Here is a 15,381-nt window from a genome sequence, read left to right on the forward strand (position 1 = left end):
CTCCGGCAATTGGCAAGCACTGCAAATCTGCTGCTAGGGGGTTATGGCCCTTACATTGCAGCTATTTTTAGTAGAAAAGGCCTGCAGAGTAATGGATAGTTGAGGAAAGATAATCAGCACTGTGCAGTGGGGGGACGCCAGGGACTGCAGATTGGGTGAGTGGGACACTCCCACACCTGCTATGTGTGGGAGTGTGCACACATAGCAGATTTTACTACAGGACACAGACCATCCAGAGGCTCCCCACTGCGGAGGTAAGTATCTAACATTTCTCTTTTTATTTCACTTCAGAAATTCTATAGGAATCAGCTCAGCTATTGATAGGCCATTTTACATGATCTCTGTAACCATCTTTGAAGTGGGTCAGTTCCATATGATTGGCGTACAGCTGAGATTTCCCACTAACCAAGAAGGGGAAAAAATCTGAACAGGGTAACCATACTTACCGTAATAATACTTTCTAATAAATGCTTCATTCATACATACTTTTCACATTTCAGCACTTCTCCAATACATTCCCCAATAACTTTATCACTACTTATCACAATGAAATGATCTATACCTTGTTTTTTTGCCACCAATTAGGCTTTCTTTGGGTGGTGCATGCTAAGTATTATTTTATTCTAAATGCATTTTAATGGGAATATTAAGGAAAAAAATAGAAAAAAAAAATAGTATTTCGTAGTTTTTGGGCCATTATAGTTTTAAAATAAAATGTTGTACTGTGGATAAAAGCCACACATTTTATTTGCCCATTTGTCCCGGTTATTGCAATGTTTAAATTATATCCCTAGTACAATGTATGACGGCAATATTTTATTTGGAAATAAAGGTGCATTTTTTCCGGTTTAAATCCATCACTATTTATAGGCCCATAATTTAACAATACACACCCTCTTGACATACATATTTTAAAAAATTCAGTCCCTAATGTATGTAGGTGTAATTTTACTATTTGACCATAAGATGTCCTTGTGCATTATTTTTTATTAGCGTACCATAAGTATGCAAATAGGAAGTAATGCGTTACATAGGAATTGACGCAGGAATCTCATTGATGCCGGTGATCACGGGGACCTGAGGGGAGATGAATTAATGGGAATGACGTTCACCACTGCTAAGTGCAGGGACGCGAGTCTCGCGAGCCTGCGGTTGTAGCAGCAGCAGCCGCGGACGTGAGACCCACATCCCTGCGGCTAAAGTAGTTAACATTAATTGTGTGCAAACTGTTTTAGGATATCTCATGGAATGCTCAGGGTCCCTTTAACTAGAGTTTACTGATGATAGGTAGAGATGGCCTGAACCTTCGATTTTCGGTTCGCGAACCGGGTTCACAAACTTCCGCAAAAGTTCGGTTTGCACGAACCGCAATAGACTTCAATGGGGAAGCGAACTTTGAAAACTAAAAACATTTATGCTGGCCCCAAAAGTGATGGAAAAGATGTTTCAAGGGGTCTAACACCTGGAGGGGGACATGGATGAGTGGAATAGACGCCAAAAGTCCCGGGGAAAAATCTAGATTTGACGCAAAGCAGCGTTTTAAAGGCAGAAATCACTTTGCATGCTAAATTTGCTTTAAAACATCTTGCATGTGTATACATCAATCAGGGAGTGTAATTAGAGTACTTATTCACACTGACACACCAAACTCACTGTGTAACGCACCGCACACAGCAGTTTGTGCAGTGACGGCCGTGCTGGACTGGTGCGCACCATGTCGAGATTGCTCTTCCTCAGTGATGTCAGGTAATGTCTGACTGTCTTATCAACTTTCGATGGTTCTTTCTCTACCATTGTTAAAGCTTACATCTATTTTTTTAAATACTTGTTCTGCTTGTTGTTCAGTACCTGCAACGAGAATCTGTTATGGAGGGCAATTCTGCCATTGTGAGTGACCACAGGTAATGGCCGGGGAATCAGGGTTTGATTCCGGAATGGGAGCCTAAGAAACGGCTACCACCACACATCAAACCAAGGCAGCAGGCACGCTGTGGGCAAGGGAGCAGGAATGGCTACCACACATCCAAGGAAGGCAGCAGGCATGGCATGCATGTCCCTAAGTAGTGACCAAAAATAACAATACAGGAGGACTTTTGAGGCCCCGCTGTATATGACACTGATCAACTTTACTACCTGTAACGAGAATCTGTTATGGAGGGCAAGTCTCCCATCCATTCAAGTGAAAGGTATGCACTGACTGCAAACAGCTGTTTGTGTAGTGACGGCCGTGCTGGACTGGTGCGCATCATGACGAGAGTGCACGTGATGTCACCTTTCCAGCCCATATGGTCGCCGGGCTGAGGTAGCTGAAAGACAGAACAGTGACTGTCCAGCTGATCAAATTTGGTCTGTGGACAATGAAGTAATGACCTTATTATCATAGGTGTGATACGCAAGGGGGAAGGGGGATTGGCACATTAACATGCCTTTTGTTTTGTTGTTGCAGCTGCAGTGCAGCCAGAAAAATTAGGCAGGCATGTAAACGCACCAGAAAAATTATTATAGCGGCTGCTGCTAGCTGTGGCCTTAAGAATTCAGGAATCCCCCTGGAGTCCTGGACCCTGTTGGTGGTGGCGGAGAAGGCAGTCAACCGGCCTATGGGCAGAGATGCTGTGTGGGGAGCGACTTAGTCCTGGGGCAGGCAGTCACATGGCGTGCAGGCAGAGATGCTGTGTGTGGGGACTGACTTAGTGTTCGGGCAGGCCTGAGCGTGCTTTGCAGACCAGGCATCCGTGGTCAGATGGACTCTTGACCCAACGCTGTGTGCCAGAGATGTCACCACTTGCCTTTCAAAATCACGGTACAGTTTAGGTATCGCCTTTTTTGAGAAAAAATTGCGGCCTGGTATCTTCCACTGCGGTTGTGTGGCTTTGATTTTGTGTGCTGTTTTTCCTCAGGTGGTCATCCCATTGCAGTTTGTGCTTTGTAATCATGTGCCTTCGTAAGGTAGTTGTCCCTACGTGGGTCTTGGTCTTTCCACGGCTCAATTTTCGGTGGCAGAGAGTACAGATGGCATTGCTCTCATCTGAGGCAGACACACAAAAAAATTTCCACACCGTTGAGCCCTGGGGTGATGGCACTTTGGTGGTGGCAGCCGACTAAGTGTTAAGTGGGGTGCCAGAATCAGAGCAGGAGGAGGAAGATATGTCACGCTTCCGTGCGGAAGCTGAGAAAGATGAGGTGAACTGTGTTAAATAGTCAACTACGTCCTGACAATATTGGGGGTTGATGGCACGTGCCTTCTTCTGAACACTGTACTTTGGTCGAGGGCCGCACAAAATCACGCCACCGCGACCTCGTACAGACTTGCCAGGTGGCCTGCCTCTGCGTTTTGTTTTGTCCATATTGGGGGGGATGAAGTGAAAGGTATGCACTGACTTGGCTAATACAATGTGCAGTCACACAGGTGCAGTTAACAGGTATGCATGGAGTGGTATATCACACTGCGTGCACTCACGTAGGTAGGTGGGTGCACTGAACACAACTGGTAGGTATATGCAGTGATGAGGCGGGTGCACTGAACACAACAGGTAGGTATATGCAGTGATGGATATTACAATGTGCACCTGTCACACACACGTACTGTAAACAGGTAGAGTGACTGGTGGTATTGAATATCACACTGCGTGCGCTCACGTAGATAGGTGGGTGCACTGAAGTGAACAACAGGTAGGTATATGCAGTGATGGGTATTACAATGTGCACCTGTCACACACAGACAGGTACCGGACAGGCACAGTGACACTGCATGTGCTCACGTAGGTGGGTGCACTGAAGTGAACAACAGGTAGTAGTAGGTATATGCAGTGATGGGTAATGTGCACCTGTCACACACACAGGTAGTCACTGAATGTGCTGGGCCTGGCAGTGGCACACACAGTAGGAATTACCAAGGCTGTCTATGCAACACATGTGTCAGTGGGCCACACACACACAAAAAAGAAAAAAGATCACAAGAACAAGATTAGCTCTCAAAAGAGCTGTTGTGGGGTGCTTTTTTAGCAATAAGAATCAGCAAGGAGCAAGCTAAGAAGCCTAACTAAGCTTTCCCTATGAGAGTCTGCAGCAGCTATCCCCTTACTAATTACTGCAGGTACACGAGTGAGTGAAAAGCCGGACGCTGCCTGCCTTTTATAGGGGGGGGGGGGGGGGGGCTCCAGGAGGGAGTGTAACCTAATTGGCTACAATGTGCCTGCTGACTGTCATGTAGAGGGTCAAAGTTGACTCTCATGATGCACTATAGGGGCGAACCGAACTTCCGGAAAAGTTTGCGGTTCTCCGCGATCGCGAACCCCGGAAGTTCGCCGGCGAACCGTTCGGGCCATCTCTAATGATACAGCAAAGAAATGAACAGCGCTACTTAAAAACAGATGAGTGCTTACCTGCAAAAAAGTGCACACCCCACTCATGGGATTCAAATACACAATGAGCAACACATGACCTGTCTACCACTTGGAGGATGTTAGTTTCACTAACAATTTGCAATTGTTAGGTACTTGTCCCTCCCACTGTCGTAGAAGTCTTTCCTCCATGGGAGGGGACCTAACACTAACTAAACCTACCTGTGCATATGCATAGCCTGGGCGCGCTACCAGTAAAATTAAGAATTGCGCAGAAAAAGTGGGATCAGCGCATCACCAGGCCGCCCCTGAATGGCCTCAGCTCAGAGATGCGCTGAGCCCCCCCAGGAACTACGAACGCACCTTGAACCAAACAGAGGCTCTGCATATACACCAAAGAAACACTAACAAGTGGGAGCAGCTGACCAGAATTAAATCAAACACAGCAAAGAAATGAACAGCGCTACTTAAAAACAGATGAGTGCTTACCTGCAAAAAAGTGCACACCCCACTCATGGGATTCAAATACACAATGAGCAACACATGACCTGTCTACCACTTGGAGGATGTTAGTTTCACTAACAATTTGCAATTGTTAGGTACTTGTCCCTCCCACTGTCGTAGAAGTCTTTCCTCCATGGGAGGGGACCTAACACTAACTAAACCTACCTGTGCATATGCATAGCCTGGGCGCGCTACCAGTAAAATTAAGAATTGCGCAGAAAAAGTGGGATCAGCGCATCACCAGGCCGCCCCTGAATGGCCTCATCTCTAATGATAAGTTTTCCCTGACCAGCACAGCTTTTATCAACTGGTGATTGTATATTTAGATATTGCGAAAATAAAATACCTGGACTCCTCAAAAACTTTTAACACTGTAATGCACAAGAGCCTAGTGCAGCAGCTGGGGATAGAGGGACTGTGGAGAATGGGAGTACATGGATAGAGAACTGGCTAAAGAACAGAAAGCAAAGAGTAGTAGTAAATGCATTGTATTCAAAATGGGAAACTGTATATGGACAGTCTGTGTTCATCACACTTCACCAGATTTATCCTGGCAGGCTTTTCCACCTAATGCTGGGAATACACCATACAATTTTCTGTTATGCTGGGCATACACGGGTCGATCCGGCGGCCGATCAGCCGCCGGATCGACCCCCGCCGCGTCCCCGCGCGTCCACGCATTCGTGGATCGATTCTTGCTCGTCCCTGCCGGCGCTTCTCATCTCCCGCTCGATTCGCCGCTATTGACCGCCCTCGATTGATAAGCCTCCCCTCGACGCCGTGTATGCCCAGCATTAGATTCTTCTGTTAGATTTTTCTGTTAGATTTTCTGTTAGAATGCATAATTACATTATTTTCTGTAGAGAATGGTCATTATGTCTGGTGCATTGTCTTTTGGTTATCTCCTGCTGAGTAGAACAATGCCTAATTGCTAGGCTGATAGATGATGAGATAGATAATTTCCAACATGTTGGAATTTATCTATCTGGCAGGTAAATCTTATGCTGGGCATACACGGCACGTTTATGCGCTGGAATCAAGCCACTGGCTCTATGCCAGCGCATCCCCGCACGTCCGCGCGTGCAGATCGATTCCCGATCGAGCGCGGTTTCGATACGGCGCGGTGATCGGACACGTAGGATATTATCAATCGAGCCATCAATGGCTCGATTGATAATATAAAACGAGCCGTGTATTCCTAGCATTACAGTGAATCTTATGCTGGGATTACACGATACGTTTTTTGTGTTTAATTCGGCGCGCAATCTATTAACCATTCGATTTTCTGAAAGATTCTCTTATCTTCCACTCATTTTTCTTATCTTTTTTCCATTGACTTCTATACGAAATCGAGCTGAAACGAATCAAGCGGAACATCGGACATGTCGGAATTTTATCAAAGGCATCTATCGGAATGATTCTAACAAAAAAAAGTATCGTGTAATCCCAGCATTACAGAAAATTGTATGGTGTATTCCGAGCATAAGAGGTGTTTGAATACTTTGACAGACATACATGCTTAATGATTCTTTTTATACCACACACCCTTATCTATTACTATTTCCTGACTTGTTAATCCAGTTGTGTATCGATTGTGTTCACTCATTGTTAAATGCAGTTACATAGCCTAGGTACTTTTTACACTTTGCCTAGGTAAGTTTTTTACTTAGAAGAATCTATAGAACTGAATGATACTGCAGGATTTTTGTATACACCCACATAATTTATGCATCCTTTCTGATGTCTCCAATTTAAGCTTGTGCGTGTAACATTTTGTACAGTTCTGTTCCAGTTCTGTTTTAGGCCTTAGAAGAAACAGTTTGGAAAGTTTGCTGGAAACCGTTGATCACTTATTGTATTATCTAAAGGAACTTTAGTTATTTTGACATGCAATATGTTTTTGGATCTAGGAAGGTAACTTGATCCACTCAGTGAGGTAATTTTAACCTTGTAGCTTTTCCTCTAGATTAGGCACAGAGAGGCTATAGAAGTTGATCTTGATGGACAATCCTTTTTTTCAATGTAGATAGCTATGTTCAATATGTTTGCCTACATATATCAGCCAGTTCTGGATAATGTCAAGCACTGTCACAATGAGTTAGTACGCTATTAGAAATAATATGTGTTTTGCAATAATTTACTAAAAATAATGAACTTTATCTTGGAGTTTCATGCCCTTTATAATATACAGTACTACACCTAGGCCCATATGCAATTTACTTTTCACACCTCGTCATAAAATGCTTTTTAAACCACCAGCATGCAAGAAAATAATTTTGTTAGTACTTTCTAACAAAGTTTTGGGTACTTTTTTTTTTTAATTAGAAAATGCTTAAAGGTTATTTTAAAGAGAATATGAAAAATGTACCCTAGGAGATAACTCAGGAGCAAAATTGAATTGCATATTGGTCCTAGTATCTTGTGAGTTTATTGAGTTACACATCTCTAAGGGCCCATTCACACTTGCTGATCGCAAAACACTAGCGATTTTGCTAGCGTTTTGCTCTGGCGGTTTTTGGCGCCAAAAAACACTATTCACACCTGGTGATTTTTTAGCGATCGCGCTTTGCATTTCTATAGCACTAAACCGCGATTGCCAGGAAATCGCCTGAAAATGGTGCAGGCTACGCATTTGCGTTTAGTGTTTTGTGGCGATTTGCGTCGATTAGCACAAATCGCCCAAATGAGAACGGGCCCATAGACTTTTATTACCCTAGCGCTTTGAAAAGCTTTTATTACCCTAGCGTTTGAGCATTTTGACGAAATCACCGGCAAAACGCTCAAGTGTGAATGGGCCCTAAAGTCCTAATATTCTGTTCATTCTAAAAAGGCATATACTGTCTTCAATATCAACAAATGAGTTATATACAGAAGCAAGAAAAAGTATGTGAACCCTTTGGAATTATATGGATTTCTGTGCAAATTGGTCATAAAATGTGATCTGATCTTCATCTAAGTCACAACAATAGACAATCACAGTCTGCTTAAACTAATACCACTCCTCTTTACAGAACTGTTTCAGTTCAGCAATATTCTTGGGATGTCTGGTGTAAATTGCTTTCTTGAGGTCATGCCACAGCATCTCAATCGGGTTGAGGTCAGGACTCTGCTTGGGCCACTGCAGAAGGCATATTTTCTTCTGTTTAAGCCATTCTGTTGTTGATTTACTTCTATGCTTTGGGTCCTGTTGTTCTGTTGCAACACCCATCTTCTCCCTCGCTGCAGCTCCGTGGTGAATGGTTCGCCTGTGAAGCTTCCCGGTCCCCGGCGATGACGTCAGGCCGGCCTGGAGGTCAGCCTGTGCTGCGCCTGCGAGCGGTGCTGTCAATCACCACCACGTGGACCGGAGCATACTGCGCAGGCGCAGAACTACTGCGCCTCCGCAGTATGCTCCGGTCCATGTGGCAGTTGACAGTTAACAATTCTTAATTGTAGGTCTTCTGAGAGCTCTTTTTTGCAAGGCATCATTCACATTAGAACATATGAAGAGGCAGAAGGAGATCTGGCACTATAGCTTTTTATTATAGCAAAAAATTGACAAGTGCTAAAGTGCTGTTGTGCAGAGACATATTGAACAATGCAGGATCGTGATTGATCAAAAACATTGATGAGTGACAATAGCACAAGGTGGTTTGCTAACCTGAGTGTCAGGGAGGTAGCAGGTGTGGGTGCCAATGGGTGCACGGCCTTACGCCGTTTCGCAGGGCAAACGCCAAGCTTCTTCCGAGGAGTGCACGAAGTGACTGAGTGAAAATCGGGGATAAGAGCGCGTCTGTTCATGACGCACTTCCGGTCCGCTGTGCCGATCCCGCCCTTGCTGTCTAATTGGCTTGCAGTAACGCTGAAGGCTAAGGTCAAGATTCTGCACTGCTATACAGATGCGTCACGTATGCGCGTCAAATGACGTCGCATTGACGCGGCCAATAGCAGCGCAGATGCGCATTGGATGGCGTAATGAGGGTACGCTGTGAGCAACAGCGTATACAAAGTTGATACTATGGCAACATGAGATGTCCCAGCCTGACTAAACAGATGCTGGGGCAATCTCAATGCGCAAAAGCAACAAATGAGAGTATTCTCTCATATGGAAGCTATATTAGCTATGTAAACCCTATGCTACAAGCGGAGCAAGGAAGTAGCATGAGTGGGCAGGATATGGCAATATATGACCGGAAGTGCGTCATGAACAGACGCGCTCTTATCCCCGATTTTCACTCAGTCACTTCGTGCACTCCTCGGAAGAAGCTTGGCGTTTGCCCTGCGAAACGGCGTAAGGCCGTGCACCCATTGGCACCCACACCTGCTACCTCCCTGACACTCAGGTTAGCAAACCACCTTGTGCTATTGTCACTCATCAATGTTTTTGATCAATCACGATCCTGCATTGTTCAATATGTCTCTGCACAACAGCACTTTAGCACTTGTCAATTTTTTGCTATAATAAAAAGCTATAGTGCCAGATCTCCTTCTGCCTCTTCATATGTTCTGCATAAACTATCCTTTTGATCTTGAGCACATAGCTTGCCTGAGTGTATGTTGTCTGGTTCCTCTACAGCTAACCCTGAGTGCCTGCCAAACTCCCTGTACATTCTGCATCATTCACATTAGGCAATGCTTCTTGGGAAAAGCAAACCCAAAACTGGCGTGTGTTTCTTATATGGCAAAGCAGCTGTAACCAACACCTACAATCTCATCTCATCTATTGGACTCCAGCTGGCTAACACCTCACTCCAATTAGCTCTTGGAGATGTCATTAGTCTAGGGGTTCACATACTGTACCTTTTCCACCTGCACTGTGAATGTTTACACGGTGTGTTAAATAAATACATGGAAACATTTAATTATTTGTGTGGTATTAGTTTAAAGAGGAACTCCAGTGAAAATAATGTAAAAAAAAGTGCTTCATTTTTACAATAATTATGTATAAATGATTTAGTCAGTGTTTGCCCATTGTAAAATCTTTTAAATCCCGGAATACACTGTGACATTTTTACTGTTCGCAGGTGATGCAGCTGCTGCGTGTTTTTTTGGCAGTTGGAAACAGCTGTAAACAGCTATTTCCCACAATGCAGCAAGGTTCACAGACAGGAAACTGCCAAGAGTACGTACTCAGAATTTCTTGGTGGGAGGGGTTTCACCACAATATCAGCCATACAGCGCCCCCTGATGGTCTGTTTGTGAAAAGGAATAGATTTCTCATGTAAAAGGGGGTATCAGCTACTGATTGGGATAAAGTTCAATTCTTGGTCGGAGTTTCTTTTTAAGCAGACTGTGATAGTCTATTGCTGTGACTTATATGAAGATCAGATCACATTTTATGACTAATTTGTGCAGAAATCCATATAATTCCAAAGGCTTCACATACTTTTTCTTGCTACTGTAGATTAGAAATATGGTTTATGATTTTCGATAAAACTGGGCACTTTACAGAAAACAGACAATGTGCAAACCGACTCTCACCCACTAAGATACAAAGCAAGTATGAAAAAGTAAATAAAATACACTATGCCATAATACCTTATTTGCTCTTTGAAGAAAAGCATTTGATGACTGAAGTTTCACGGTCTCTGACTGTAAAAAGTAAAAGAAAATGCATAGAATTAAGGCCACATTCACTCAGAAGATGCACGTTTGTTGAAAAGAACAGCATGAAGAAGTCAGGGTAATGTGACTGAATTATGCATAATAGATTTGAGTTACTGTACTTCACATCTTTATGAAAAGGGGGAGAGGTTGCGCATCCCTAAAAACATGCTGCAATCGACTGGTTAATCGCTCAGGCATGCACCACCTCTATTAGGCTGAAAATGCATGCCCTGCGTCCAAAACAAATGCTACATTTATTATACTATGGAGGAACTTTGGCTTCCACTATAGTTTGCATGCAAAGTATAATATACTGGACACTTGCGCCACGGTGAGGCAGAGCTCCGGGCAAGTGGCCTAACCTAAATAAAAAAAAACCATATATATAACCTTGGGAGCAGCTAAGCAAAAATGTGTAACTTACATTTTAATGGACAGCAAAGAGAGGGCCAGCGCATACCACAAAGGCTGCATCTGACAGCTGCATTACTTCACATCTTGTAATTCTACCTTATAAAGGTGAAAAGTTAATTTTTACCTAGTTTTAGAGTTTTGGGCAGAATGTGACCCACAATCAGAAAGGCTGCCTTCAAATGATCACTGGGAACAGCAACGCTTTAAAAACAGGACATACTTTGGTAGCATCACAAATCACTCATGCACCTGATAAATGTAAAGTCAGTGCCCCTCAATAGTGCAAACTGAACGTAAACTGAAAGATGCTTGCAGGGTGTTATAAGAGACCAGGAAAACCAAATAAAATGCTAATCTGATCGATCCTACTGGTAAGCTCACTGCAACACTCAGAAAATATTTCTATATTATTTACATTCTCAACAAAATGAGATGCATGTAATAAAAATACATTGTATTAAAGGAGGAATCGGTAATGCCTAAAGAGTGCAATGAATTGTGTGCTATGGGCCTGATGCATGAAAGGCCAGCAAGCAGCACATGACAATTTTACAGATCCTAATGTAAGGGGAGGACCACCTGTTACTCTATTAGTGTGACATGTGTTACCGGGATACCAATGGAAAATAACTAAATGTCAACCCTCTTACTGGAGGACATCGCCTTCCCTTGTGCTTCTTTGAAAGAAGGCAGCTTTTACAAATAACCACTTGATACTAGCAACAAGAGTGTAAACAAGACTAAAGGAAACTAAATATAATGTAGATGCAATGAGCAGTGAAATTATAATGGATAATTTGGGAACTATTCACCATAAGGCTGTAACGATAGGTGTCAGCAACCAGAGAGAGAATCTGATCCTTGGTGATCTGCAGTATCCCCAAGAATACAGATATACCAGATTATTGGGGATCTGCAGAATCGCAAAAAATCAAATATGTCTAACCTCTAGACACCTGAGTGTGTAAGTGTTTTGGTGCAACAGTAACCTTTGGACCACAGGGGTAGCAGGTGGTCCAATAAGTAGAGAAGACTCTACTGCAGTCAAGGACACCTGGAGAGGGAGTCCCTGACTGATAAGGAGCAGTGTCCCCTCTGAAGAGCAGGGGACCCCTGCGGAAAGGCTGGGCGCAGGGTGCGGGGGGTGACAGCCAGAAGGTCAGACAGGTCGGGTCGGCAACAGAGTATCAGATATGCAAAGTACCAAATCAGAGATCAGAAGAATAGTCAGGAAAGCTACAGGTCATAACAGATATCAGAACAAGGCCTAGTCTGGGGTGTGAGGGCCGTGATCTCAACACCCTGGAACTATGCTAGAGAATAACACAGATGATACACAGTATTCCTAGTCTGGGGTGTGAGGGCCGTGATCTCAACACCCTGGAACTATGCTAGAGAATAACACAGATGATATACAGTAACTGGCTAAGTGTGGATTCCCAGGTCCTCCTGGTTCCACCACACTGAAAGATCTGACTAAGGTCTGAGTGCTAACACATAGGCATTCGCAACGCCAGACAACCAGCAACTGAACAGCAGGAGATCTATATAATAAAGTGCTCCACAGCGCTGCCCAGCTCCCATCAACCAATCACTGACTGAGCAAGGATCAGCTGACCCCCCTGATCAACTGATCTTCCTCCTATTGGTATAAAGAGCTTGTCTTGCAGCGCGCGCGCGTAGCTCTCCATCTGTGTGCACTACTAGGTCCCTAGGTCCAGACAGGCCAGACACATGTTGCTGCGGGGAAACCGCCGCACTGGACGCGGAATCCGCCGCCTTACCGTCAGAACACGCGGCGGCCCCCACGCCATTCCTCCCATGTGCACCACTAGTTCCAGACAACCCAGACGCATGCTGACGCGGACAAACCGCCGCATCAGACGCGGAATCAGCCGCCTTACTGTCAGAACACGCGGCGGCTTTTCCGCTATTCATCACAGTACCCCCCCGAGGAGTGGACTCCGGGCACTTTCCACCAGGCTTTCCAGGATGTAAATCATGGAACTCTTTCTTCAAATCCTCCGCATGCATGCGGTAATCTGGCACCCAAGATCTCTCCTCTATGCCATATCCTTTCCAGTGGACCAGATACTGCACGGAATTCTGCACCAGGCGAGAATCCAGAATCTTTTCAATCTCATACTCTGGTTGGTCATCCACCAACACAGGGGGGAGGGGGGGGAGAGGAGTCCACCTGTACAGCTGGTTTCAACAGGGACACATGGAACGATCTCACACCTTTCATGCTGGGTGGGAGATCAACAGCATATGTGACATTATTAATTTTCTTGGCCACTGGAAATGGTCCTATAAATTTAGGACCTAGCTTGGGTGACAATTGTTTCAAGGCCAAATGACGAGTGGATACCCACACCAGATCTCCAGGGGAGAATCTCCACTCCACCGACCGATGTTTATCTGCCTGCTTCTTCTGGGTTTGGAAAGCTTTCCCTAGGTTCCTCTTAACCATTCCCCAAATCTCTTTCAAGGCCCTCTGCCAGTCCTCCAGCGCTGGAAAAGGAGTTGATGCGACTGGCAAAGGTGCAAACTTAGGTGATCTACCTGACACCACTTGAAAAGGGGAATACCCAGAAGAAGAGTTTTTCAGATTGTTGTGCGCAAACTCTGCAAACGGCAAAAGGCCCTCCAAAATTTTGAAACAAATTGGACTCCCCGATCTGACACTACATTTTCCGGAATGCCATGCAGCCGGAAGATGTGCTGGATGAAGAGATCAGACAGTTCCTGGGCCGAGGGGAGTCCTTTCAGAGAGACAAAGTGCGCCATCTTACTGAAAAGATCTACTACCACCCAAATGACCGACTTGCTTTTAGACCGAGGGAGTTCACCCACAAAATCCATGGAAATATGAGTCCAAGGTTCATTGGGGACTGGCAAAGACTGTAGCGTGCCCACGGGGGCCTGATGAGAGGGCTTACTCCTCGCACAGATCGTGCACTCCCTTACAAATTCCTTACAATCAGACGCCAAACTAGGCCACCAGGCACATCTAGCCAGTAGATCCTGAGTTCTGGTGGCTCCAGGATGACCGGCGTTCTTGTGAGAGTGAAAAAACTGTAGAATTTGTAACCGAAAGGGCAGTGGCATAAACATGACCCCCTCTGGCTTCCCCTCTGGAACATCCTGTTGATAGGGACTCAAAGTGGTTGACCAATCTCTCCAAGTCTCAGTGGCTGCCAGGACTACCTTTGGAGGCAAGATAGTCTCCGGATCAGTAGACTGCACTGACTCGGGCTCAAAACACCTAGAGAGTGCATTGGCCTTGATATTCTTACTTCCGGGAGTATACGTGATTATAAATCTAAATCTAGCAAAAAACAGGGACCACCGGGCCTGACGGGGGCTAAGTCTCTTAGCCCCCTCGATATACTCCAAATTCTTATGGTCTTGGTAAACCGTGATAACATGTTCTGCACCCTCCAGCCAGTGTCGCCATTCCTCAAAAGCTAATTTAATGGCTAGGAGCTCCCGGTTGCCGATGTCATAATTTTTCTCGGCAGGTGAAAATCTGCAAGAAAAGTAAGTGCATGGATGTAGCTTGCCCTGCAATCCTGACCTCTGTGACAACACCGCTCCTACCCCCACCTCTGAGGCATCAACCTCCACAATGAAGGGAAAGGCGACGTCAACATGTCTCAGTATTGGGGCAGAACAAAACAGCTTCTTTAAAGTCGAGAAGGCCGTATGAGCCTCAGGTGACCAATGATGAGTATCAGCCCCCTTCTTGGTGAGACTGGTGAGAGGAGAGATGGTGGTAGAGTACCCCTTAATAAACCTTCTGTAGTAATTGGCAAACCCCAGGAACCTCTGGAGTGCCTTCAACCCCACGAGCTGAGGCCAGTCCAGGACAGCAGAAACCTTCCCTGGGTCCATCGAGAGACCAGAAGTGGAGATGATGTAACCCAGGAAGACAACCGACTCTACCTCAAAGAGGAATTTCTCTAGTTTGGCATACAGTTGATTCTGTCGTAACCTCTCTAATACCCATCTGACATGCTTGCGATGTTCAGCGAGGTTGGATGAAAAGATTAGTATACCGTCCAAATAGACCAGAACAAACTTTCCCAACACTTCCCTAAAAACTTCATTGATTAACTCCTGGAAGACGGCTGGCGCATTGCACAACCCAAAGGGCATCACCAGGTATTCGTAATGCCCATCGGGTGTGTTAAAGGCCGTCTTCCATTCATCCCCATCTCTGATGCGAACCAGATTGAATGCACCCCTCAGATCTAGCTTAGAAAAAATCTTGGCGTTGGTCACCTGTGTGAATAAATCGTCAATCAATGGTAAAGGGTAGCGATTTTTCACAGTGATCTTATTCAGTCCTCTGTAATCAATACAGGGGCGGAGACCTCCGTCTTTTTTCTTCACGAAAAAAAACCCTGCCCCTGCTGGTGACCTAGAGGGACGTATGAACCCTTTCGCCAAGTTTTCCCTGATGTATTCCTGCATAGCTAGTTTCTCTGGCCCAGATAGATTATAAAGATGACCTCTGGGCGGCATACAACCA

The 15,381-nt window shown here is 45.1% G+C and overlaps 1 protein-coding gene across 11 annotated transcripts in view; it reads right to left on the bottom strand.

Annotated features, from left to right (window-relative positions):
* C4H6orf118 (chromosome 4 C6orf118 homolog) overlaps positions 1-15,381 on the bottom strand; it is a 103,049-nt gene that overhangs the window by 20,946 nt on the left and 66,722 nt on the right. For all 11 annotated transcript variants that reach the window (XR_011019387.1, XR_011019388.1, XR_011019394.1 and 8 more), the window contains one exon: positions 10,362-10,415. Coding sequence is in view for 2 of the 11 variants with exons in the window: in XM_068231759.1 (XP_068087860.1) it covers positions 10,362-10,415 (54 nt within the window). In the remaining 9 variants the exon portion in view is untranslated. The remainder of the gene's footprint in view (positions 1-10,361; positions 10,416-15,381) is intronic.

Source organism: Hyperolius riggenbachi, chromosome 4 (genome assembly GCF_040937935.1).
Source record: "Hyperolius riggenbachi isolate aHypRig1 chromosome 4, aHypRig1.pri, whole genome shotgun sequence".
Taxonomy (NCBI): Eukaryota; Metazoa; Chordata; class Amphibia; order Anura; family Hyperoliidae; genus Hyperolius; species Hyperolius riggenbachi.